At 42.4% G+C, this 25436-nt stretch overlaps 2 protein-coding genes and 1 long non-coding RNA gene across 6 annotated transcripts in view; 2 read left to right on the forward strand and 1 right to left on the reverse strand.

Annotated features, from left to right (window-relative positions):
* Nucleotides 1-11546, forward strand: part of LOC100738003 (25-hydroxycholesterol 7-alpha-hydroxylase-like) — a 177179-nt gene extending 165633 nt beyond the window's left edge. For 2 of the 3 annotated variants that reach the window (XM_013991405.2, XM_021089297.1), the window contains exon 6: nt 5965-11546. In XM_013991405.2, the coding sequence (XP_013846859.1) occupies nt 5965-6252 (288 nt within the window). In that variant the 3' untranslated portion in view covers nt 6253-11546. The remainder of the gene's footprint in view (nt 1-5964) is intronic. The other variant, XM_021089296.1, reaches the window with a different exon arrangement.
* On the reverse strand, nt 20034-21790 carry BHLHE22 (basic helix-loop-helix family member e22). Its single transcript, XM_003481394.4, has one exon. The coding sequence runs from the start codon at nt 21722-21724 to the stop codon at nt 20615-20617; it is 1110 nt and encodes a 369-aa protein (XP_003481442.1). The 5' UTR covers nt 21725-21790; the 3' UTR covers nt 20034-20614.
* LOC106510065 overlaps nt 25119-25436 on the forward strand; it is a 144878-nt gene continuing 144560 nt past the window's right edge. For both annotated transcript variants that reach the window (XR_002343286.1, XR_002343285.1), the window contains exon 1: nt 25119-25261. This is a non-coding gene — a long non-coding RNA (uncharacterized LOC106510065). The remainder of the gene's footprint in view (nt 25262-25436) is intronic.

A 25436-nucleotide genomic window follows, 5' to 3' on the forward strand; every position in this document is an offset into this window, starting at 1 on the left:
CAGAAGGATTTGGGAGCTTGATGACTCCTGATTTTCCTTCTAATGGGAAAGATTTCCTATTTCCTGAAAGGTTTCCTTCAGGGTCTCTCTTTCAAAGGTTTCGTCATCTATAAATAGAAATACAGGGATAAAATTAAAGGGTAGTTAGTTTCTTCAAATGAAATAAATATTGATACCATTATGGATGCTATTTAGGCCACCGTTAGGTTTTGCTTGGCAGAGAATTATCAAAAACTATAGAGGGCTAAGCTATTGACGGGTGGCTTAGAGAATAAATAATGATGACTATTCTCCTACGTGTTTCCAGAGGCAGGGTTGACTATCCCAGAGTCAGGTACTGTCATGGCCATAGTTAAGCCCATCTACTTTTTCACCTCTTAATAAAGGTATGTGCCCCTTCTTGATCAATTAGGATGGTATTATGAACTTGAGATTGTAAAGCTGCTGCTCATGGGTGAAGCTCTGAGGGTAATTGTGTCATCTCCTTGTATTTTTTTTTCTGAAGCTGGAGTTAATGAATATCAAAGACTGGAAATTAATCCACCCTGGCTCATCCCTTAATACCACTTCAGAGGTTCACCACCTGCATGCAAATTGCACACTGTCGTTTTCTGCCTATGCTTCTCACCGAGTCATGTTGTTACTGCAGTGGGTTTTGTATATAAAATGTCATTTTTCAAAGGGAGACCTCTATCCTCCTTTTGAGCAGTTTATAGCTCAACTGCTTTTAAACCCAGTTATTAAGATGTTTGGCGGCCAGGCTGGATTCAGATATTGTTGAATTTTGGAAATTATTGAGAAAAGGACAGATTTCAAATACAATGAGATATTTGCATTTATGTCATTAGCAAAGGCAAAATTTTTTAAGTGAGGGGAGGATGTGCATGTGGTTTCTGTGTGTTTCAGAAGAGGTGTGAATAATGTCAGCAAATCAGAAGTAGGATATCAGTGAAGGAGTGAACATTTTGCAAATAATAGGCTTTATCTCCATGTTTGTAAATATCAAAAAGTTCCACATGTAAATAGGTGTTCAATTAGTAAAGCAAATAAATAGCTAATATTTGCAAAATATTTCAAATTTAAAAATAGTTTCTTTCTCCAATTTTTAATGTATTTAATTTCTGCTTAGTTTTTATACGAAGTGATTATTCTGCTAGTCATTAAGTTTACTATTCAGGTCGCAAGAGTAAAATCAACAAATAAGTGCTTACTGAATCACCACTGTTGTTAAGGTCTTTGGGCTCCTCCTATTCTCCACCCCTGACCCTGCCCTCATGATGGAAAAGACCAGAAATTAGACTTTTAGGCATTTAAATATCAAAGGTAAACATTGAAAGTGTGCTGATTTGTATTTTTCTGTGGGATCCTAAAGAGCAATGTCCAAACTTTACATAATAAATAGAAGCCGTGGAGTTCCCTGGTGGCTCAGCAGGTTCAGGATCCAGTGCTGTCACTGCAGTGCCTTGGATCACTGTTGTGGCAAGAGTCTGACCCCTAGCCCTGGAAATTCTGCCTGCTGCAGGTGCAGCCAAAAGTTAAAAAAAATTTTAAAAATAGTAATCAGAAAGGTTGGCTCATACTAAATCTGTGGGAAGAACAAAATTGCAATACCATAAATACTGATTTAGCATCATTAGGGTAGCTCTAACTTGAGTTGATGGGCGTTCTCTCTTTATCCGTCTAAATGCTACCCAAAGAAGTGTAGATAATCTCTTAATTAACTAGAAATGGATGGCTTTTTAAATTTTTCTGAAAGCTTCCTCAAATGTATGTCAATTGGCAGCCAGAATTCTTGCCGCTGGCTCTCAAGAAATCAGTAAACGGTGATGATTACTTTTCTGTGAAAATGTCATATTCAAAACTAGAGTTATGGAGAAGATCAGATCTGTTGGTTGGTTTTTCTATGGAGGTACTAAGGGGTAAAAAGAGGCTGGGCCATAGGGGAGAAACAGCGGACATTTAAGATGGTAACACATTACCATAATCATGTATCCTCCTAAAGTAAGGACCCAGTGAAACAACAAAGTAACTACAAAGCTATTAGTATATCCCTCTCAAAAGCTCTGAAATTGAAAAGCCTTATTTGACCTCATGCAAGTCTGCCCAATCTACTTCTCAGAGGTGTAGGGATTATAAATGAATTTGAAAGCCCTTGAAAAAACTCCAAATCACTATAAAAATTGTATCAGTACTCTTTTGATTATTGTCACTGCTATTAGAATATACTTGTCATGACAAATGTGGAAATACTCTCAATAATTTTTTATCTGTTTCTCCAACTGGAATAGAGACTGTGCCATTAATAGGCTTCAAGAAAACAACCATATGCTGAGTATCTACTATCCAGAAAGCACTTTGATGCATAATGGGTGACACAAATATGCAAAAAGCCCTTGTCATTAAGTGCTTATGAGGCTTGTCCTTATCATATGGCTATGTTCTCATAGCCACATGCTCCATGTTGCATGAGTTTGTGCCATACTGGTAAATCATGCCACACCAGTAAATTGGTACATCCATACCTACCACGTTGGTAAACCAGCATGCTGAAAGCCCTGATTTTGTAAATTGCCGTGGTGTAAATTCTTTCATTTTGGCTTATTTCACGTTACCAATGTGAAGATCCTGAATCATGTTGGGAAGAGATGTGTACCCTCAGGCTACAGCACACCGCTGATTGGAACCCAAGTCATGGAGATAAAAAAGGAACTTATGTATTTAATCATCTTGCTCCCAGGAGGACCAGCTATAAATCAGGGGCAACAGTGCAGCTCTGTAGTCCTCTATTCAAGACAGTGACATTTGTTATTTCTAGGAAGTCGTATCTTTTGTCTAACCTAGATTTTTATACCCAAAAAGATGAATTGAGTGAATACAATATATCTTCATATTCTGTTACCAACCCCAGCAAGACCACGTTTTATGCTTTTTTATCTTCAATGCTTCATACACAGGAAGTGCTAAAAAATCTGTTGAACTGAACTAAACATAAAATTTAGAAAACACAGATTAGGGTGTTATGCAATGTTCCTCAGTCACTCATACCCAAAATTCTTCTCTATCCAGGAAATTGTATCGTCTATCCAATCTTTATTTCTAGTGCTAAATATTATACCATTTTCTATTTGTAAACATTTTCTATTTGAATATTCATCTACTCTTCCTTCTCTACATCTTTATTTACTCATTGGATATCTCTGTTTTCTTCAAAAGCTTGAAGATTGCTTTTAAAATACACTTTATTGTCATGTATTTATTCATTAATTCAACAAACATATATGGAACCTCTACTATGTGCATAGCACGCGGTAGGGGCTTTGAAAATACAGAGACAAATAAGACAGCGTGACAACTCCCATCTCCTGGGATTTCTTAGCTCTGCCATTTCCTGCAGATGGGTTAGCTCTGTCTTCAGCCTGGTGACAAGATAGCTGCAGCCTTGCAGGTGTCATATTCACATATAACCACTTCTAGATGAGGAAGAGTGGTAAACCATTGCATAGTTTTTTTCTTTCTTCCCAAGAAAGGAACTTCTCCCAGGTGGCCAAAGAGACTCTTCCCCTGTGGCACTGATGAGACAAGGTCACACACCCTAGACTAACTCAGTCAGAGGCCAGATCAATGTAACTACCATGACTGGTGCCTCCACAAAGCTCGTGAAAAAAAGGCATGGAGGCAACCACAACAATCAGAAGAGGAACAGTAGGAAATTTCAGTGTCTTCACATGTCTCTGATGATGTCTCTATTCTCATCCATTTAATAATGTTACATTTAATTGCCCCCCCCCTTTTTTTGTCTTTTGAGGGCATATGGAAGTTCCCAGAGTAGGGGTCGAACCACAGCTGTAGCTGCTGGCCCACACCACAGCAACATGGGAACTGAGCTGCATCCAAGACCTACACCACAGCTCAGCTTTGTTTCTGCTGAGCCACGAAGGGAAGCACCGAGCTGTTGTTACTGCAAAGAGTTTAGGCCGCCATGTATTTAAGGGGTTCCAAATCAATGTGATCTTGAGCTTCCTATCTTTATTCTATGTCACTGTGACCCCAAAATCTCAGAGGTGAGATTCTTCCACCCCTTCTCTTTTTGGCTAAAACCAGACTCTATTCCTAGCAGCAGCCGCAAGCCCTTCATAATACTGGTCCTGCTCGGGATTACCTGGTCGCAGTAATGGAAAACAAACTGAAAAGAAATTTTAACTCAAAAGGACATTTGTGCTCACAGTCTGTTTGAGCTGGGTGGTAGTCACAGAGCTTAAGAAGTTGGCCTTTTCCCTTCTTGTTTCATAATATAAACAACTGGATAGGAATTTCTATGATGCTTATTATGAGCAAACTGAATAGAGGTGTTGGAAAACTAAAGGAGTGACATTACTGGTTGGTTGGAAGTTGGAGGAAATTGCATGTACCCTAACTGAAGGTGGCAGGGATAGGGAAGGGGGAGGACAAGGACATTGTTTGGTGATCAATGGGGCTTTCGTATTCACGAAGAAGAATAGAAAAGCCAGGACAGTTTATAATATCAGCACACCGTGAAGTCATCACCCAAGCTAAGTTTACCTTTTGCATGTTCTGCCTTGAACCATGGGACTGACTGGAGTGAGAGCTTTTCAGAATAAAATCTTTGCATGGCATAATGGACATCAACTGGTTTGGCTTAGGCAAGGTGCTTTTACAAGGATAGACAAGCTCTGTACAAGGATGGACAGATAATTTGAGGTTAGCACTGGTTAGATCCTATTCGGATGCATCCCAGAACTGTCTCTGGGAAAATATACTGGTATGCTGTTGCAGATTAATTTTGCCCTTATGATCTCATCAGCTTGCAAGTCAGGAGGCAGGGGTTGAATAGAAACTAACCAAGATGTGTTTCCTAAGCTTGACTGTTCATCAAAATTAGTACCCTTGGTAAATGAGTATGAGTCCCATACTTTAAAAGGAAAAGATGCTGCTGACATGAATCCTGGCATTGAGTGAGAAAATTAGATCATTTGTGATGGATGCAGAATCAATCCATGTATCGCAGGGTTTTCACTATAACCTGAGTCCTTTCTGGCTGACCCGCTTCTTTGCCTTTGCCCACATAGTTCATAGCAAAGTTATGCTGAGCAGGTCTAATGTTAATGAGCACCATGTACAGGAAAGACTCAGTCCTTGTCATGCAAGCCACGTGCATTAATCTAATCAATGGTTTAATTCACCATGGGCTGAAATAAGGTCACTCAGCCTCCTCTCAGAGACAAGTGAGAGTAAATTAAGATGGCGGACCAAACAGCCCCATAATTTATGTATAACTTGTTTATGAAAACATATCAGAAACCTAGTGAGTTTCTCATAGAACTGCTATTGGGGAAAGTCTGCACAGCATCAGAAACCATGCCAGACTGATTCTGTGGCTTAGGTCCTCTCTAGTGCTCAATGGGAATCTTATTATTTTATACCTATTTGATCCAAACATAAGCACTGCATCCTAAACACATCCTTCTCATCTGTCAGTAGCTGATTGGGCAGGGACAGAGAAGGACACACTAGGGGTCCTCAGGCAACTTCTGTGGCCAGTAGGTGGTACTGTTTCCTAGTAACAAAGGGCTCTGCAGGAGCCCTTCTCTCTACCTGACACATAAGTTTTTCAAGTACCCATAAGCCAACACCCATCTTGGAGAACAAAAACAGATATACTGCTTCTATACCTGGGAAACTCAGCATAGGAGAGAAATGCGAAGAAAAGTCATACAGAACATTTTGGATTTCAGCTTGATAGGGGAGAAGTAATTTTCTAGTAACATTGGACTTTTTCTGAAAGCTCATACATGATTTGCTCTTAGCCAAGTTTCCCTTCCTGGCTTTTGCCGGATTCAAAGAAACCTTTTAAGATGGGCAGGGAGTGCTGGTAGCTTTGTGAACCTGAACTTACACTATTACATGTAAATATTTGACTTTAACATTCTCTTTTCTTCTTTACAGGAGTTTAGATTTGATCGTTTTGTAGAAAATGGTAAGAAGAAAACCACCTTTTTTAAAAGAGGGAAAAAGCTGAAGTATTACCTAATGCCTTTTGGATTTGGAATCAGCAAATGTCCGGGCCGATTTTTGGCAGTTGTTGAAATAAAGCAATTGTTGGTTATACTTTTAACTTATTTTGATTTAGAAATAATTGATGATAAACCTGTAAAACTAAACTTCAGTCGCTCTTTGTTTGGCATTCAGCATCCAGACTCAGATGTTTCATTTCGATACAAAGTAAAATCTTAAAGAAGCTAAAAGGAAAGAAAAGAAATCTATCAAAACTAACCCAAATAGGTCCTCAGCTCACCTATTTGTTTTTAATTTCTTCAGATGTAATTGCTTTGTTTGTTTGTTTTTAAAGTGCCAGTTTCTGTTTGAATGGAGATCATTCCAGTTTGTATCTGGTCGCAAAACCCATCATTAAAAAAAAAAAGAAAAGAAAAAAGAAAAACAGGATGGTGGCATGAAAATGGACATCAAAAATCAACATAATGATAAACCTAAACTAGCTTTTTAAAATTCTACATACTATGATTTTCAGCTGTCATAGTAAGTGTGTCTTCACAGCAATAAGATTTAATACTGTGGGATTTTTTTTGAAGTCACAAATTCTTCTCTAATATGTAAAAATACACTTGATGTACTCATGGAAGTTTGTGCTGGAAATGGACACACTTTAACAAATCCAAGTTCTCAGAAAAGGAAATTAAATTTCCATGAGATACACTGGATGAAAACGTTCCCTTCAAGTATAATATCAATAATATCTATATTGCCGGAGTACGTTTGCATTAAATGAGTTTTGCAGTAGATTAAATGCTTCAACTTCACTTCACTATTTAATCATCCACAAATGTTCTTTATTACTTTGTATACTATGGCTCAATAGATCGAAATTTCTTGTTATATAAGGCCACTCATGTTCAAGTTAGATGCTGATAAGATTTATCAGTGTGAGGACACACCAAAACCTATTATATATTCAGCGATTGCCCTAGACATTAGTATTAGGTTTATTGTAGGAGTAAATGTTGAAATCATTACAGGATTGATTGTAGCATTTAACTCTAGTGTAAACTATAAGGGTTACGCCAGTATTGCAATTAACATTCCTAAATGCTCCCATTTATATCAACAGAGAAACTCAGTGGCAGTCTTTGTTCTCGACACCTCACCTCTTGGACTTGATGTTTATTCGTATTATTTGAATTGCAACATTATGTAATACAGTGTAATTCCATATGCCACAATGCAGCATTGTGTAGATGATTCAAAGATTTCTGATATCAGATTGCCAAATGGTTGTCTGGCATCCAACCTAAATGCCATATAAACAGGCAAAGCAGGTAATTAAACCCAGTTAATTCATGCCGCATTCCCTGGCACTTTTAGTATTTCAGAAATGTGCTCTCAGTTTTAAAAAGGAAATTGATTTTTAAAATAACTTTATCAAATACTTAACCATACTTAATAACTAAATAGATTTTTCTGGCATTTATCTTCTACTTCCTGAAGTACATGCTCTAAGCGCACCTTGGTAAAGGTCTGCTGGTCTAAACTCTGTTTTTTGCTGGAATGAAGATGTTTTCATCTTTGCCCTCATTCCTGAAAGGTGGTTACTCTAGGTGCCCAAGTCTAGACTGAAGTTACTTCCTCGCAGCACTTTGAAGATAGCTCCTGTTCTAAAGTCTGCGTTGTTCTTTATCAAAAGGTTGGCCTTGAATATTACACCCTAGTTATTCAGTAGGCAGTCTGCCTCTTTTCTCTGACGGCTTTAACATGCTCTCTTTGTCTTTGATGTTCTTAGTTTCTGTTGCTCATGTTTGCATGGCAGGGTGCTTCTTAAGTCTGAGAACATGCGTCTTTCATCAAGTGTGGAATATTCGCAGTGATTATCTCTTTGACTCTTTCCTCTCTCAGGCTCTGAATTAGATCCCCTTGCTCTCTGCTCCATCTTGTTTGACCTTTTCTCCTCATATTTTCTGTCTCTAGGCTAGGTAATTTCTTTAGATCTTTCTTCCAGTTTATTCTGCTCTTTAACTCATCCATTGAGTTTGTTTTTCCTTCTTTTTATTTAACCTCAGGTCCATTGGACTGAGTGATCACATTCCTTATACCCCTTAGCTCATGGTACACAGTTGTAATTGGTCCAAACAAAGCTCTCTGGCTTTCTTCACTCATTCTATTTTATTGCTAAATCCCAACATTATACCTGTCCTCATCACAGGCAAATATTTGGATATGTTTGACGTGTATCTCTTTATTTCTATGTGCTTTTATAAAACAGGTGTTATCTTAGGTGCATGTGCTTTTAATTTCATAAATATATTTTCTATGTTATATTCTTCTTAATTTTTGCTAAGCTCTATGTTTTTAAAGATATGTCCATATTGCTTTATATGTATTTATTCTATTGCTTCTAACTGTTGTGTAGTATTCCATAGTATGCACCCACTATGCTTGAATGCTCTGTTCACCTAGTGATGAAAACTATGTTGGTGGGGTAGTTAATTTAGGAGAGAGGCCAAAGCAGGACCTAAAAACTCTACCCTCATCTGTCCTCCCATTGCTGTGTGCAGCCTGCTGCAAATCCTGTCCTCAAATCGCCACCACTCACTCACACAAACACACACACACACACACAGAGTCCATGACAGCCTTCATTTTCTGAGATGTTCTAGATTTGGTCCATCCTCAGATTCTTGCCACCCTCCCTTCCTATGGGGTCTCCAGGGTTGATCTGCCTCTGGGTGCCGGCCATTAATTTATCAGCTTTCAGGATGTCAGTTCCACTAGGTTTACTAAATTTAGTACTTACATTTTCAGTTTGAGAATTCTCTTTTGTTCTTCCTATCTCCCCATCATTTTTGATATCTTCTTTCATTTCTTTAAGTATAGTAAGAAACCTGTTTTCTATTCTGTATTTGGTATTTCCAAATCATCACTATTTTGTGGGTGTGACTCTATAGTTTGTTTTTCTTTAGATTTTCAACTTGAGCATCTTGAGAAGGTATTGGGAACTACGTAGATAGTATGGGTTCTAGCCCTAAATCAGCCAGCATGCCACTGTATGATTAAGAATAGACAGGAGGAGTTCCTGTAGTGGGTCAGTGGTTAATGAACCCGAGTAGGAACCATGAGGTTGTGGGTTCCATCGCTAGCCTCGCTCAGTGGTGTTGCTGTGAGCTGTGGTGTGGATAACAGATGTGCCTTGGATCTTGCATTGCTGTGGTTGTGGTGCAGGCCGGCAGCTGCAGCTTGGATTGGACCCCTAGCCTGGGACCCTCCATATGCCGTGGGTGCGGGCCTAAAAAGACAAAAGACAAAGACAAAAAAAAAAAAAAAGGATAGACAGGAGAGGTTTTCTGGATTTTTTTTTCCCCCTTTTATCCAAAGCCAAGGCTGAGACAGGCAAGTAAACAGCCCTTGTCCATGAAGCAAGGGTTCTTGCTGGGTCACCTACTGACAGTATTGCCTGTGCAAGTTCCTGACTTTGTGCAGAGGTCTTGGATTACATACACACATTCCCGGCTTGGGCCCAGTACTATCTCTCTTGCCTCCCACAAAGTATAGCCCGTCTATCCACCATATTGCCTCAGGTGGATACTTTTGTGATGCCAAGCAGAGAGAACAGAAAATTATTCCATTCTAAGTCCTGCTTAATTTATAATTAGAAGTGGAAGAAATTTAGAATAGAAATAGTATAGAAAATATAATATTCTATAAAAACAATGGATGGCAGAGAGTCTTGTGACAGAATTAAACCTGGTAATTCATGAGTTTTTGTGCATAGAATAAATGTCATGGAGAAATAAGTTCAAAGACAGGGATTCTAACTATGACATAACTGGTTTGTTATCAAATCATTTTGCCTCTCAGTGCTTCAATTTCCATATTTGCAAAATAAAAATAATAAGGCCTTTTGACACCAGGGTTCATTGTGAGGATTGAATACAGGAAGATGTGTGAACTTATTTTGAAAAGTATAATGCAACACACAACATAAAGTTGTAAAGGAGATACGTTGTGCCTTTTAAAAACTGTTCTTATGTATTTGTTAAAGGGAATGATTTTTTTGTCATTAGTGAATTCACTGTTCATTTATTCAATCAAACACTTATTGAGCATTCCCTCTATCCTAGATTTGGTAACTATGCACTTCTTCAAGGACACAGTTTATTAGAGAAAACAATGCATACTCAATACATTTATAATAAATATAGCTGTAATAAATTCATCTCCTTAACACTCTTCTGTAATTCTGATTCATCACTAGTTCTAACCTCCCAAGTCAGTCTTCAATTATGAGAAATTACTTTCTGCATAATTACATACAATAGAACATATACATCAAGTATTGTGATTACATGAGGAAAATAACTAAAACCAAATACAGTCACTGAGGCTTCAGAATTTTTTTAAAACTGCATTTTACCTATAGTAAAAACCCATCGTTTTAGTTTTACAGCCCTCTCTAAATTTCAAATTAAAGAAAATAACTGAAAAAGATTATTTTATATCGATGACCAACAGTGATGAGTCATTCAGTTAGCAAAAACTAAATGCTCTAAAGGTACTAGGAAAAAAGCTGTTTATCACTAAATAAGGCGTGCGGATAAGCAAACTCTTTGGGAACTTTTATCTGCCTTGTTTGGTTTTCCTGGCACACCTCATTGTGTTTTCTCCATTTTATCATTAAGTTTTAGGTCAGAAGTATAAGGCAGAGGGGCTTCTGTAGTTAAAATTTGCATGATTACGTCTGTTTTTTTCCTCGTGACATATAATTTGGGTAGCAGTTTCTATAAGCTAGTTCTTCTAATTTAACCATGAAATATTAAAACCAATTTCAAAAATGAAAGCACAAAAATTATCTAGGTTTTGATCTTAATATAAAATAAAGTCAGTAATTATAAAACAAGAATTATATGCCCTTAGAATGTAGTGTTTTACCCTATTAAATTTGCCAGTATTGCAAACCATTATTTACTGGAACTGCTTTATTAGATATTCATATTCACAAACTCAATTAGGAAAAAGTTAGCAAGTCAAGATTACATTCCCTGTAGCATTATTTTAAATTACGATGGGTGATCCCATAAAACTCTCTAGTATTTATCTGAAGCAATTATTACTTACTCTACTTCATAGTGTTAATCTAAATCACTGATCATTGATGTTTGAACTATTTTGTTTAAATGTTTACTTTGTTTGTAATATTTTCTTGAATAAGATAAATTTAACTTGTGGAAAACTCTACTGCACAATTTTTAAAAGGAGGTAATTTGGCAATACTTATGTTTTAAAATATTTTTTAAGCAGAGGAGTGCTGTTAATTAAAAAAACTATTGTCCTGAATTTTTTTAACACTATCTTTTGATTTTAAAATGGTATGTATGCAGATTTATGAGAAACTAAAATATCTTGAAAAAAATCTTATGCAAAAAATGCAAGTGCTTTGTAAGTCAATTTCATGTGGTTGTTTTTTTTTTTGTTTTTTTTTTTAATTTACAGCAAGCCAATAAATCAGCTTTTAAAGCACAGGTGAATGACTGTGTCCCCTTTTTTTCCCTACTAGGAGCATGTTGGGTGACAGAATTTGATTACAAATAGTAAATTATTTGGAAAATAATTTTGCTGTCTGAATATCCCCACATCCCCATTTCCCTCCCCCACACATATACATATATTCTAATTTTCCCATACTTTTGATAAAAATACATTCGTTGTTATATTCAGAATATTTTCCCCTATATTTTCACTTATTTATGTGGGAAATAAAAACATATCCAAGAAATACCAGTGACTTAAAAGTTTTTTAACAAGTTTATTTTAACCAGGTCAACCTTGCTGGGCTACAGTTCTTAATAATGGCTATTATTCTTTGGAGGGACGTATCAGAAAACAAGAATGGGAGAGAGATTCCATTTCCAAAGAGACGTGGTCTTTGTCTTCTGTGGGTCACTTTAGCATAGATAGTGAATGAAGCTGAGTAACATTTGGACAGTAGTCTGTGTATTCATAGAGCTGGAATGCCAGCTGTAAGCAAAGCACATAGCACAAAATGCTGTCGATGAAGTGTGTCTCCTTCAGTAACTGCATACAGCATTTCACTAGGACACTTGGCCTGTCTAAGAGACCCTCCCATGAGCCATTATTATTTCACAGGATTGCCTTAGACTCTGAAGGTGTTCTTGTTCATCTGAACTAGTCTGTTCAGTATGGCTTACCACGTAAGTTAATTCACGTCGTTAAATAGACAATCTATGAAATAATTATCTTGGCTTTTAGTTTTACTCTCACACTTACTGAGTAAATAATAATTTGCAGAACTGTCTGGCATTACCCATGGTTATGTGAGTACTAATGTGCATTCTCTATTCAGGATATAGTGGAATGGAAAAAAATACTCAGTGGATATGCTGGATAATTTTAAGTGTATTTGATATAGTTTTTTGCTAATTGTTTGAGATATCAAAATTATGTTAATTCCTAAAGGTACTCATTTTTATAAGGAGAGACAGGATATATGTCAGACCACCTAGACAGTAAATATTTAGAGATACTCATAAGGCATTTTATTTCCCTTAACAACATATAAGTTTTTGGATTTTTTTAATTGAAGTATATTTGATGACATAAGTTTTGTGCTTATAGGAGAAACTAGGGCAATATAAATAACAGGTAAAGGTACTAATACCAATGGTTTGTCATTGAGTCAAATTTAAACCCTTATAAAGGACAAGTCAGCTGGAGAGTCTTACTTATTTGCAAGAGAACATTTATTCCATATAACTTTTATGTAGAAGAACTAACCATTATACTTAACATAAAATGTATGCCATTATCATCTGACAACCCCCATTTTTAAGTAAATGATTGTATCTCTTTGTTTACATTATGATTTAAATGAAATATACTTTCATTCCATAACTGCTAAGAACTGGCTGATATGTTTCAAGTTTTATACATGCCTTTGTTTTATACATTAAATGGAATATATTTTAAAGTATTTGTGCTCACTTCTGGATTTTTTAATAGACCTGAAAGCATACAGGAAGTGGTACTTTTCTGCATGTTTTAAAATTCAGTATTTTTTTAAACTTTATTTTTAACTAATTTTAGATTTACAGAAAAGCAGTAAAAATAGTATTCATTTTTAAAGAAGAACGTCTTCAGACCAAACAGTTCTTGCCAAAAGTTAAACTGAAGAGTGGTCATAGGACTTAGCCAGTTGAAAATCTTAGTTTATCTTTGACCTCTGGAGATGCTCATCCACAATAACTACGGGATAGGGCAACAAACAGGAAGTAACATCTGCGTGACTGAGATAATTTCAGTATGTGTGTCATCCAGATCCTGTTCTGTTTTCATTTTTTAAAATTTTTTTCTAAATTTTACTTATTCCAGGTTTTACCCAATTTCACTCCTGAGGAATCTATACTTGATAGGTAGACAGGTAGATAGATCTATAGATATCTGTATCTCTCTCTCTCTATCTGTCTCTCTATTAAACCTGATGCTTCTCCAAAAGAAAATTAAATTAATCCCTGCCCCTGCTGATTTATCCAGGGGTATTTAATAGGTTTATTTCCTTCCTTCCTTCATGGCTTTTCATGTTTCTGTGGAGGCCTGGCCTGGTTAGAAAGATTTTTTTTTTTCTTAGAAGTCTCACATGGAGGGGACAAGCTCAGCATAGCACCTGAATTTTGACCATAGCTCTGCAGAAAGAGACTGTACATGGCAAATGGAGCTGCACGCACTTGAACAGACAGTGCCTGATTTAATGTTTTAACCAGTTAGGTACATAATCTGAGTCTCTTCCATAATAAGAAATTATTTGTCTTCCATTGTCAAAGAAGAGATAAGGCTATTTAACAAAGAAATCCTTACACCAAGTTCTTCAGTAATTGCCAGAGCAGAGTTAATGCATAAAATGAGGTTAGGCCATGAAGCATTTTTATGTTTAAAACTAAATTTTCATCTCTAAACATCCCTATTAACATAGCAGGTTTGAGTTGCAACTATCCTCCTAATAAAATATGAAATCTTTAAGATGGAGAAGCATTTGTAAATAATGGGCCCTTTAAATATCCCTGAACTTTATTCTAAAACTTATAAAGAGAAATAATAATTGCTTTATATAACCACTGATACCATTTTAGCATTTGATGAAGATGTTAATTTATGGTTGGTTAGCAGTTTATGGCTGTCATTAGTTTTTCAGTTTGGTCCACATTAGAAATCTATTTTTCTTTTTTATTTTAATCTGAGACAATTATATAAAGATATGGTTATGTTTTATCTAAAATGTATCATTCTAGTATAGCATTTCAAATTATTCACAGATCATAGTTCTTATATGTGCATATATGAATTTAAAAATACAGCAATAAAATGCTTGAAACAGATCATAAATTTGCTTCATATTTTATTGCATCTCTGAATCAGGTTGAGAAGACAAGGGCAACTATGGTCTTTGGGAAAGAATTAACTCTTTCCCAAGCTGGGAAGGAAAATGATATCATATTGTGCATAATTAAAGCCAACTCCCCATCAAAGCATCCTGATGACTTGTAAGAGAGGGTTGTCCATCATACACTGGGGGCTGGGGGGCAGGAGGGTAACTGCAAATCCTCTTTCCCTTTGCAGTCTAACCTTCCCAGCCCAGAAAGTTCTCTTCCAGAGCTCTCTAATCTGTATTTCTGTATTGTCGGAATTAGCGAACACAGGGGAAAGCAAAGTCACACAGGCACATGCACACACACACTCAGGGGTACCTGATAATTTTGCAATAGTCCAGAAGTCTCCTGGAGCGTGTTAAGACGAATGAGTCACTTAGAAAAAATGATAGGGTTCAACCAAAATCAAGCCTCAGGGAAAGCGAGCTAAGTTTCTCTGCCTTGCTAGGAAGCGATGAGCTCTTTGGACTTAAAATTGGGGGCGCTTTCACTGAATTCCCGGGTTTGGCTAGGCTGCAGTATGCTTCTTACAAGTCTGGCCCCTGCGCTTGAATTCAGGCCACGAAGGGCCAGGGGACAACCCCATGCTAGTGCTTCCCCTGGAAAGAGAATTTGAGGCAGAGCCCCTGAAGTTCGCTTTCTTTCCCTAGAAACTTGGAGGTTGAATGGCCTTGCTCCTCGAAGGAGGCACCCAGAACGCCAGTCCAGGGACAGCTCCAGAAGAAGGGGTGCTCTGAGGCTGCGGATCCCGAGTCCCTCCTGGGGCGCAGCCTGAGCGGAGCAGCATGGTGGGCACAAGGGTTGTGGATGTCGTTCCGTGCCCAACCCTGGGCTGGCAGGCTGGCTGCGGGAAAGCCTCCCCCTCCTTCCTCCTGCTCTGCCAGGTTCCCAGCACCAGCACTAGCCATGGCCTTGGGGCAAAACAGACACCTGACTATTTTGAACGGGGAGAAATAATAAACACAAGTCAAAGGATCGGAAGAGCCAGGGAGCAGATAAAGACTCTTATCCTAAGAACTGCTTTTACTCTTCAACTTAAGCCACCGTCTCCTCCCTCCAGTTTCCTACTAGGGTGCCTAACGTCTGATTTCAAAGGCCAAATTTAAATCAACCTGCCCCTCGTTGGCTTGGCAAATCCAAATGCATCCAAGTTCTAGCACAAACGCAGAGCTCGAAAGAGACCGGCTCATTTATTTTGCCCACACAACAACAACAAAAATGTTAATTGATGTAAAGTTGCTTGGCACGTGATTAATTTAGTATGACTTGCATTTTAATTAAGCGAAGACTCCGGTTTCTGACGAGTTTTGTAATTTAATTTTGTTTAGAAATAACGTGTAGAGTTGACCCTTGCCATCCCTACCTCCCCACCGAATCACATTTTCATTAAAGGTTTTCCTAAGCAGGATTCATTACCTCCCGCCTTCCACGAGCACACGTTCGGGTCTCCACTCGCTCTGTCACTCCGCGCGGCAGAGCCGCCACTGTGTGCTGCGAGCCGGGAAGTGAACTCTCATCATTATTTTTCAAAGTCTGGGAAGTGTATTATCCTTTTTCCTAGTGGTAATTAGTTACCATAGCATCTAATACGTAAATGTGCCCAGAGCACACCATTAACAGTTAAACGGAGGATTCAATTTAACACATGATTATATCTTTCATAAGTCATTACATTGGAAAAGTCAATGCCACTCATGCTGGAACAATCTCAGGGTTCCGGGCGCGTAGAAAGGTTCGGTTTCGGCGTCCGAGACCGAGAGCGCTTGGATACAGGAACCCCTGTGAGCCTTGGCCCTCCCTACCGAGCTGTGGGCAGTAAGGAATGCGGGGCAGGTGGTATAGGAGGGAGGAGAATTTAAGATCTACACTGGGTCTTGGGGGGATGCCCAGCTGAGGAGAGCGCGCGCGCTCGCTCACACACACACAGGCATGCACGCGCGCGCGCGCACACACACACACACTTACAGGCACCACAGGGAGGAAGGAGGGGTAACTAGCGAGCTCTTCAAAGATGATCATTTGCTGGTCCTGTAGGAATCCACGAAAAGCCCCAATGCTTCACTCCTGTAGGTGCCCAATGTCAAGTTGGAGGTGGGACCTAAGTGGGAATTGGGAATTAGAGAAGGAAAGTGAAATTAGTGATGCAAACCGATAGAATAAAAGGCCAAGTGGGACTCTGGGTCCCTAGCTCAGCCGCCTGTGCCCACTGTCACTTCCCTAAGAAACTTGAGCAGCGGGGGCCCTCCTGTCGGAGTGCTCCTGGAAGAAGCATGGCCCCAAGGCGAGGTGGGAGCAGGCTCTGGGGAGTCCAAGGTATGCTGGCGGACCGCAGCTTTAGAAGCACGGATTTCTGTTCTGGCCCAAGGGTCACTGGCCACAAGGGTCACCCTGATCCCCTGGTGTTCATCCAGTCCTGAAGCTTCCACACTGGAAGGACATCTGGGGCTCACAGTGTGTGGGCCAACTTTCCATTCTGGGCTGAAATTCAGGAGTCTAGTGGGCCTCAGAAAAAGGCCCCCCCCCCCCCCGGGTTTTGCCAGGAGGAGGAAGAATTGCCTTTTGAATCATTGGTTTCCTTCCCTAAAAATGCTGCTGAAGAAACTTTGGAAGGATTGGGATTAGGGCAGGGAGGGCCACATAAGAAAATCACACACACACACACACACACACACACACACACACACACACACACACACAAATCCTCTCCTGTTCTTTTCAGATGTCCCAGATTTATTCCTAGAACCAAATGCTGGTCAACTCCTGGGTTTGGAAAGAAAATTAATTTGTCTGAAATTATCAAAATGAAAATAAGTATTATTAACCCTGCTACTTTGAATAATTGTACATATTGGTCTGACTATCCCACTTATTCCCAACATCCACTCTTTGCCCCACCCCCTTCCATTTCCGGTCTCTTTCAGGACTAAGACTGGAGATTGAGTTATTAAAGGGTGAAAGGGGAAATGAGCATTTCTTTCTCTCCTGAAGTTCAAGATTTGTTATTGGTACAATTTCTAATAATAGTTGAACAGTGCAGAGGTCCCAGAGGAAGTATATCTGGGAGGCCTTCTTAATAATGAGAAATATTAAGCAGTAAAGCTTGCAGCAAATGTGTCCCCACAATGTTAATATGCAAAAAAAAAAAAAAATCGGCTGATGGTGGCTGTGGTTAATTCCTAATCAGAATGATGGACAGCAAGGCCAGAACAATACAAACTAATGGCTGTGTTGCTGATCACTTTACCCCTTGATTAAAGACACCCAATTATGGCGCAGAACAGTGTCGTAATTATGTTTCTTAATCACATCCAGGAGGTTTAATTGCCTTAACGATGTGTTTCATTAAATGAATTTAGGTATTATAGTCGACAGTTTTCATACACAGTTGTTTTCAAATTAACATAATATTAGACATCGTCATGGAAATTGTTTTAATAATCATAATTAGACGCACCCAGGCTTTGTCTGGTAAATGCTGAGAGACGGGTCTCCTCCTGCCTGGGGGCTGCCCGGGTCTCTCCCCTCCCTCTACCCCCACTCCCAGACTGGGAGGGCTCCAGCTTCAAGGCCCTTTGCTGTTATGTTTTCTGAAAAGTTACAGGTTCTGATTAATCTTTTTTGATGGCAAGTGGAGCAGAAAATATCCTCCCTCACCCCCCACTAAGTTTGATGGCATTTAAGGCTATCATTATGAGCTGAGGCTACACAGACCAAAATGCATTTAGCAAACTGCCTACGGAGGAAACACTGTAACTTCACAACCACCATCTCTATAACCTCCTCTACAATAAAAATCAAACCTTCTAAATTGGAGGGCATTATTAAAGCCCAGATACAAGCCTTATACAGACAGTCTTTAAGCAGTAAACCTCGCAGCCCAACCCAATCCAAACATAGTCCCTAGAAATCTCATTAACAAGCAACATTGGTACAGTTCTAAAATCTCTATGGGCATTGTTTACACATATAATTCAACCTGGTTGAATCTTCTGTCACCAAATAAAAGCGGGGGGGGGGGGCTACAGTACCATCCGTCCTCAGAGAATCCAAATCCATCTCTTCTCCTTGGCATTTAGGAAGTTGGATATAGACATTTTGAAAAACTTTTTAAGAAACTTCACTGTCTTTGATGGGCCCTGGCAAGGTTAGTTAAGAATGCCATACAAAGTGGGAAAAGAATTCCAGGGAGAGCAGGCCCTTCAAAATTCATGCCAACAGACAGGAGGTCTGGACCTCCTCCGGGTCTCACCAGTGACACCATTTCTCTCTTCTCCAATGACCAGGCCCAGCCATCATCCTTTAACAAGTAAACATACAAACTAGGGCTGCTCCTAATGGCACATCCCTGACAGAATGGTAGTTCTACCTTCTCTGAAACTCCTTTCTTTTTTGTTACCTTTCAAGCAAAGAGTAACACAGAAGAGAGGTAAATTGCTCCTTCCACAAAGCACAGCATAATAAAATGTTTGATCAAAATATTTTAATAAAGATTCTTTCTGACATAGATACACATACAAATGGTCATACATAGCTGTCATAGTCTGATTGACCTATTTAATATATATATCATTCTTTACACATCCAAAACCCGCCAATAGATCCATCACCGCTCCCCACTCACCATCCAACCTGACAAACTGAATTTGTATTATCTGCAAGGAGTGGAAAATAGCAGACTCCATTTTCCAAAAAGGTTTTCTTGATTTTCATAGGATAGAAAGGCAGGCAAACAGCCATGCAAACTAAAACTGAAAGCTCACTTTGGGTAAATAGCTTCTTGCTCTTAGTTTTATTTCTTTTTAAGTTTTTTTTTTTTTTAGAAAAATAACAAAGGATTTCACACCATAGGCAAATCAAACCAGTCTTTCAACTTAAATAATTCTCCACAGTTAAAATAACTTATACATGTACATATATATTAAAAGCAATTAAATTAGAACTTTTAAAAATGCACAGCACAGCCTGGAAAAATATTTGCTTAGCATGTTCTTATAGGATCTATTGCTGTGATGTCTTTCCTTTTTAGAATGCAAAGGAGTCCCCTTTCAAAAAGAGATCAATTCACTCATCAATTAAGAATACACCTTTCCTGTAATTTTTGGACTGAAGCAATTTATTAAAGCTCAATTTAAATACAGGGATGACGCAACTGAAGAGATCCAGGTGACCTTTGATAAACCTAAGCAGCTCAGATATATCAATATGTTTCTTCATACTTGTTGGCAAATAAACCCTTTTAAACACTTGGCACACAATATAAGTTAATCTATAAAACAGAATTTTAGAGGCATTAAAAAAAGTCTGCACATAAGACCTATGACCTTAACACATGATAAATACTGTTGATGTGGAAGGGTCATTGAAGAATAACAAATAAATACCATGTATTGTTAATACATCATTGCAGAGTGGAAAGTAACAAGGTGCACATAAATATTTTTAAATGCAATTCTTTCAGCCACAGTCAGTTTTTTATATCACTCTTGCCAAAACTTTTGAGCATTTTCACAGAATGAAAGTTCAGAGACAATAAAAAATACAAGTCTTTCATAGCAACGTGTCTCTTTCTGGTTTTTTTCTTTTTTTTTTTTTTCACTTAAATAAATCTACATTTCAAGTTTTTCTCCTGGCTCAGAATCAAAATTTATTTTCAAGTGCCCTTTCTGATTTGTCTGAATGAATACTCCGTCCCACAACCCACCCAAACCCGAACTCTTCCTCTCTCCCTCTAGCCAATTTCACAATTAGTAGTAGGATTACTATTTTGCCATGTAACTCTCCACGCTTAATAACGACTACATCCCAACTTATATTTAACCTTAAAGGGAAACTCTGCTTCCTCGCGATCTAAGCTGCCACCAAAGTTGCCACTTTTCCGTGAAAAAAGACATCCGTCCTCCACCCCAACTCCACCTCCCTCCTCCCGCCCTGCCCACCCTAAAGACCGAAATTCTGGGGATGTCAGGGCTGGAAGTCCCGTTTGTCTCTGATACTTCTCAGTTCTCGCCTCTGCTTTGTTTGCTCTGCAAGTGTTTCACAACTACGAGAGGACCAAATAAGGGGGGTGGGGGCAGCTTTTCACTTTCCTCTAGCTTGGGGGTCGGTCTTGTGTTTTGCTGTTTTTTTTTTTTTTCCGGGGAGGGGGGCGTTTAAGGCTTCTCCGTGCACTGTTTGCAGAGGCTGGAAGAGACGCTATTGAACAGGGCGCACTTCTCCGGGCAGGAGGCGGCCGGGGGCAGCCCGGCACTGAAAGGGTAGCCGGCAGCCTGCTCGTAGGCGCCGAGAGCCGGGTGCAGGGCAGCGGCCGCCGCCGCCGCCGCCGCGGAGCTGGGCAGCGAGGCGGCCGAGATGGCCTGGCCCTGATTGAGGTAGGCGACGAGGCGCCGCATCTCCTCCAGGGCCTGCGCCTGCATGAGGATGTAGTTCTTGGCGAGCAGCAGCGTGGCGATCTTGGAGAGCTTCCGCACCGAGGGGCTGTGCGCGTAGGGGATCACCGCGCGCAGCTCGTCCAGCGCGTCGTTCAGGTCGTGCATCCGCCGGCGCTCCCGGGCGTTGATGTTGAGCCGCAGCGCCTTTTGCTCTTTGGATTTCTTGCTGCTGCCGCCGCTGCCGCCGCTGCCGCCGCTGCCGCCACCACCCCCGCCGCCTGCTCCGCCGCCGCCCGGGCCCCCCGGGGGGGCGTTGGCGCCGCCGTGGAGGTGGGCGTTGGAGCAGCCCTCGGCCGCCTTGGCGCTGCCGCCTCCCGCGCCCGGGGAGGCCCGCGGGTCGGCGCCCCCGGCCCGCAGCACCAGCTCGCAGCGGCCGTCGCTGTCGTCGTCGGGGCTCTGCTCGCCGCCGCTGCTCTCGACCACCGAGCCCCGGCTGGCGCTCTCGCCGTATTTGAGGCATAGGGCGGCCCCGGCCGGCAGGCTGCTCAGGCTAGGGTCGCCCCCAACGCCGGCAGAGCCCGCCAGCAGCCCCGGGACGCCCACCCCGCCGCCGCCGCCGCCTCCTCCCGCGCCGCCACCGCCGCCTCCCCCGGGCGGCGGCAGCAGCAGCCCTGCCCCCTCGGGGTCAGCCGGCTCGAAGCAGCCCAGGGGCGACGAGGAGGAGGACGCCGGGCGCTCCCGAGGCGGCGGCGCCAGGGACAGGTCCATGCCCGGGGGCGTGGAGCGGAAAGCCGCCTCTAAGCGCTTGGCGGCGGAGGCGCTCAGGCTCTTGTGCAGGAAGAGGTCGTCTTCGCCCGCGGCGGCCGCGCCGAGGTGCAGCCCGCGCTCCATGGTCCGGCGCCGGCGCGCAGCCCGGGCCCGCCGCGCCGGCCGCCGCCGCCTCGGCTCGGGAGGCAGGCGGCGCCGAAGACGCACCCGAGCCGGGCTCCGGGGCTGGTGCGTGCGTCGGTCCCGGTGCTGAGTGCAGCCCTCTCCCCTTCTTTTTCTTTTTCGCCTTCCCCCGCGCTCGCCGCCTCCTCTTCTTCTTCCTCTTCGTCTCCAGCCGGTGGTGCTGGCTGCTGGGGCTCACCATGGGCCGCGGCCCCGCATGGTGGGAGGGTGGGCGCGGAGGGAGTGGAGCCGCCGCCGCCGCCGCTCTGAGCCCAGCCCCGCGCCTCCTCTCCGCACCGTTTATCTTGCTTGGATTCACCTTCAAGAGATTTCCGGACCCATCAACCAGCCGCTGCCACAGACGGGGGAGTCTTTTACATCATTATCTCTGAGTAGGTTATTATGAAGAAGAGTCGCCTGTTGGGACAGCGCTTTCTACCCAATCAGGTTAACGTTTTAATTAATAGGATTAAAACGGTAACAAACAATCGCAGGCGCTATCTGGCCGCGAGTCTGAATAGTTTCATTTCCCAGGTCTGAAGACAGGCAGCAGCTAGCGCTTTATAAAAGGCGCCTGCTCCATTATTCTGCCTGCCATCTGTATACACAGCTTAGCGCATATGTTTGCAAGGCGCTGGGTCCTGTTAGTAACCCAACAACTGCCTTTAGCTTGACATGTGTGGCGACTTTCACTCATCAATGAGCACACTAAAAGCCCTACTTAGAGCCGAGGATGTTCTTTGCTCCTTCAGCAAATTGTGGATCTGCGGCGAAGCCCGGGAGTCCCATGGAAAGCAGACGTCCCCCCCCGTACCCCACCCCCCACTGCCCTTCCCTCGCCACTGCGGTCTCATCTTGTGCCACATGGCCCTTCCAGGCGAGACGCTACTCCACCCTTGTTCATAGGATGACTCTGGTCTAGATTGGAGATGGGACTTTGGGGGGGGGGCAGGTGGTGTCCCTGTGGTGTCCCCGCTGGCTTGCCCCCAAGATTTTTAGCTAGTAAGGGACCAAAGCAATCGCCCCCCCACCCAACTTGAACACACTGCTTTATTCCGCCCTAGCCCCCCTCCCCCTTGCCCATTCCCGTCCCAGATTGGGAAAACAAAACAAAATAAAGAGCAAGGTGATTATGCAGCCCATTAGATTTTTTTAAGGGGGGGGGTGCGCTTTTGCCGCGGTCTCCAAATAGCTGTTCCAGTGATGGTGGTTATGAAGCACAGGGATTTCCTAAACAGGAAAGAACTGTTTGCTGAAACTTTCTTCAAGATTAAAATCCAGTTGTTTTAGAATAGTCAACTTCACCAGGAGTCAAATCCTCTCACGAACCAAGTGGGGCATTTGTGCATATTTATTTAGCTGGAAATGTCGCCGCCGCAGCAAGGAAGCCATTCAGGGACGTCTGAGTCTGCTGCGGTTGTTTTTGGAGGAAGAGCAAAGGGAGAAGTGTGAAAACAAGTGCTCCTCTCAGGATGGGAAACAGTACACGCGGTCCTCCAGCTCCTGCGTCCCATGTCTGGGAGTACATGGTATTTAGCGGCTGGTTTTCATCCTTATGACATAAGTAAAAACAATATTTCCCAACACCGCCAATAAATCTTTCTTATGTGGCAGAATTACTGAAGCCTATGAAATTTTGGGTTTCTCTGGTCTCATTAAAAACCTTTTAATTGTGGCTTTCAGAGTTGGCCCCAGGTGTTGGACTCTTTTCATTACATTTTGCTCTAATGTGATGAAATTCTAATTCTCTCCTTACCATATGGTTAAATTTCCCCACTGAGAATTAGTTGAAAAAGGAGAAATAATCTATTAATCTCTGTAATAGATTCACAAATGAGGTTCGCCACAGAACCTGTTTTTGAATGGTAATATCAGAACAGTTGGGCGCCTTATTTCATAAAGGAGGGGCGAGGACGACACAGAAACGTCTGCATTTTCACCTGGAAAGGAGGCAAAGGGGCCCAGAGGTATCTTTCCAAAATAATTGCCAGAGATTCAGTCTCTTGGGCATGGACATGCTACGCCGTCGTAGGTTACTTTCGCGCCGTCCTATTGACTAGAACCCAAAGATTACGAAAGAGTAAGCGGGCTGCGGGAGGCTTTCGAGCTTGGGACCCGGGCGGGCGGCTCTGGAAGGCTCCAGCCGGCTCACGTGTCTCGCTGGGGACCCCAAAGCACGTCGACGTGCGGGGCGGCCCCTCGCTCGCAGCTTCCCCACCCCCTCCCTCCCCCTGGCGCGCGCAGCTGTTAACCTCCCGCTTTAGGAAGCTAAAGACACGCTCTTGTTACTGTTTTCCAATTAGCAGCTTTGTTTTTCACCGGCTTCATAAACAAAGCTTCTCTGTAAACAGAGGTGAGTCGTGTGTGCCTGATACTAACTGACCAAAGAACTCTGGCCACTTGCGGGAGGTCCAAGGCTGGCACCGTCGTGGCTCTGGGAGGAGTGGAGACATGTTTCCGGGGGTGTCTGACTCGATTCTCCGCCCAGCCTGTCTTTCTGATGCTCAGCCACTTCCCTCAGGACGCCTGGATCCCTGCCGGCCACTAAGTGGGCACTAGAAAGGCGCAGGAGCTCCCACGTCCGGGCCGGGTGGCAACTCGGTCTTAGCTACGAGCGCCACAAAGGGCTGTGCCCAGTTGGACAGGAATGGCCGAGCAGGGGGCCACCACCAAAAGCCGCAAGGGGGAGGCTTACTCTGGCTAGATTCCGACCCTCCCAGTATAACTCACATAGAGAGCACCCAGTGACACCCCACCCCGACCCCACTTCCACGCCCTCCTTTCTCCCCCTCCCCGGCCATCCAACCTTCTAAAACAAACTTTCGCTCAACTTTATATTACTCTGTCGGAGCTCCAAATCTCTTTCTTTGCCGGTTCGAGAAAATCCCCTTGGTCTCCCCGGAGGAGGTGGCTGCTTAATAGTCCCTGGAAACTTAGCTTTGGGAAACTGTGTAAGAATTTATAGATGCTCTAAATGTGGTCCTTATAACAACCGTCGGGGAATGGTCTTTGAGGTTTATGCACTCGTAAACTTTTGCTGATTGCTTCTGGGAAGTTGTCAGGCACTTAACGCTGCATTTATCTTACAGGCAATGAAAACACATCTGCCCGGTGTCTCGTTACCCGGTTTAATCATCACCAACCCTAAGTCACGGCCTAGGATCTGTCTCTTCACTCAAGTGGGATCCCACCGCCTGGTTTCGGGCCAGCGAAGGGCTGACGTCAGCAGCTCACCTAGTGCCCTCGGGCCGCAGGAGCTCGCAAAGTTTCTGTGCTTCAACTTTGTTCTGCCAAGAAGAGAGGAAAGGGTCCCCGGGTCCTAATCCCACTAGCAAGTTGGAAAAATAGCAGAGGAAAGGCTAAAATAAACACGTTCTGGTTGCCCTGGAAGAAAGGGTGGGAAAGTAGCCCGCGGCGAAAAGCTCCTGACCCACTGATGACCCCTTGGACTGAAACACTGGAAGCGAAATCCTCTGACTCTGTGCAGTTTCAGAGAAGGTCAGTGTGAGTTACCGAAGCAAATGGGGGACGGGAAACACTGGGGACAGTTTCCTCTGCCCAGTCATGGTGGGGGCAGCTCAGGCCACTCCGTGGTCCAGACAGTGGGGTGTGCGCGGTCCAGGAGCGACCAACTGGACGCCCTTGGTATTGGACTGGTTGGCTCAGCGAGGCT

The sequence above is a fragment of the Sus scrofa genome, chromosome 4, assembly GCF_000003025.6.
Source record: "Sus scrofa isolate TJ Tabasco breed Duroc chromosome 4, Sscrofa11.1, whole genome shotgun sequence".
Taxonomy (NCBI): domain Eukaryota; kingdom Metazoa; phylum Chordata; class Mammalia; order Artiodactyla; family Suidae; genus Sus; species Sus scrofa.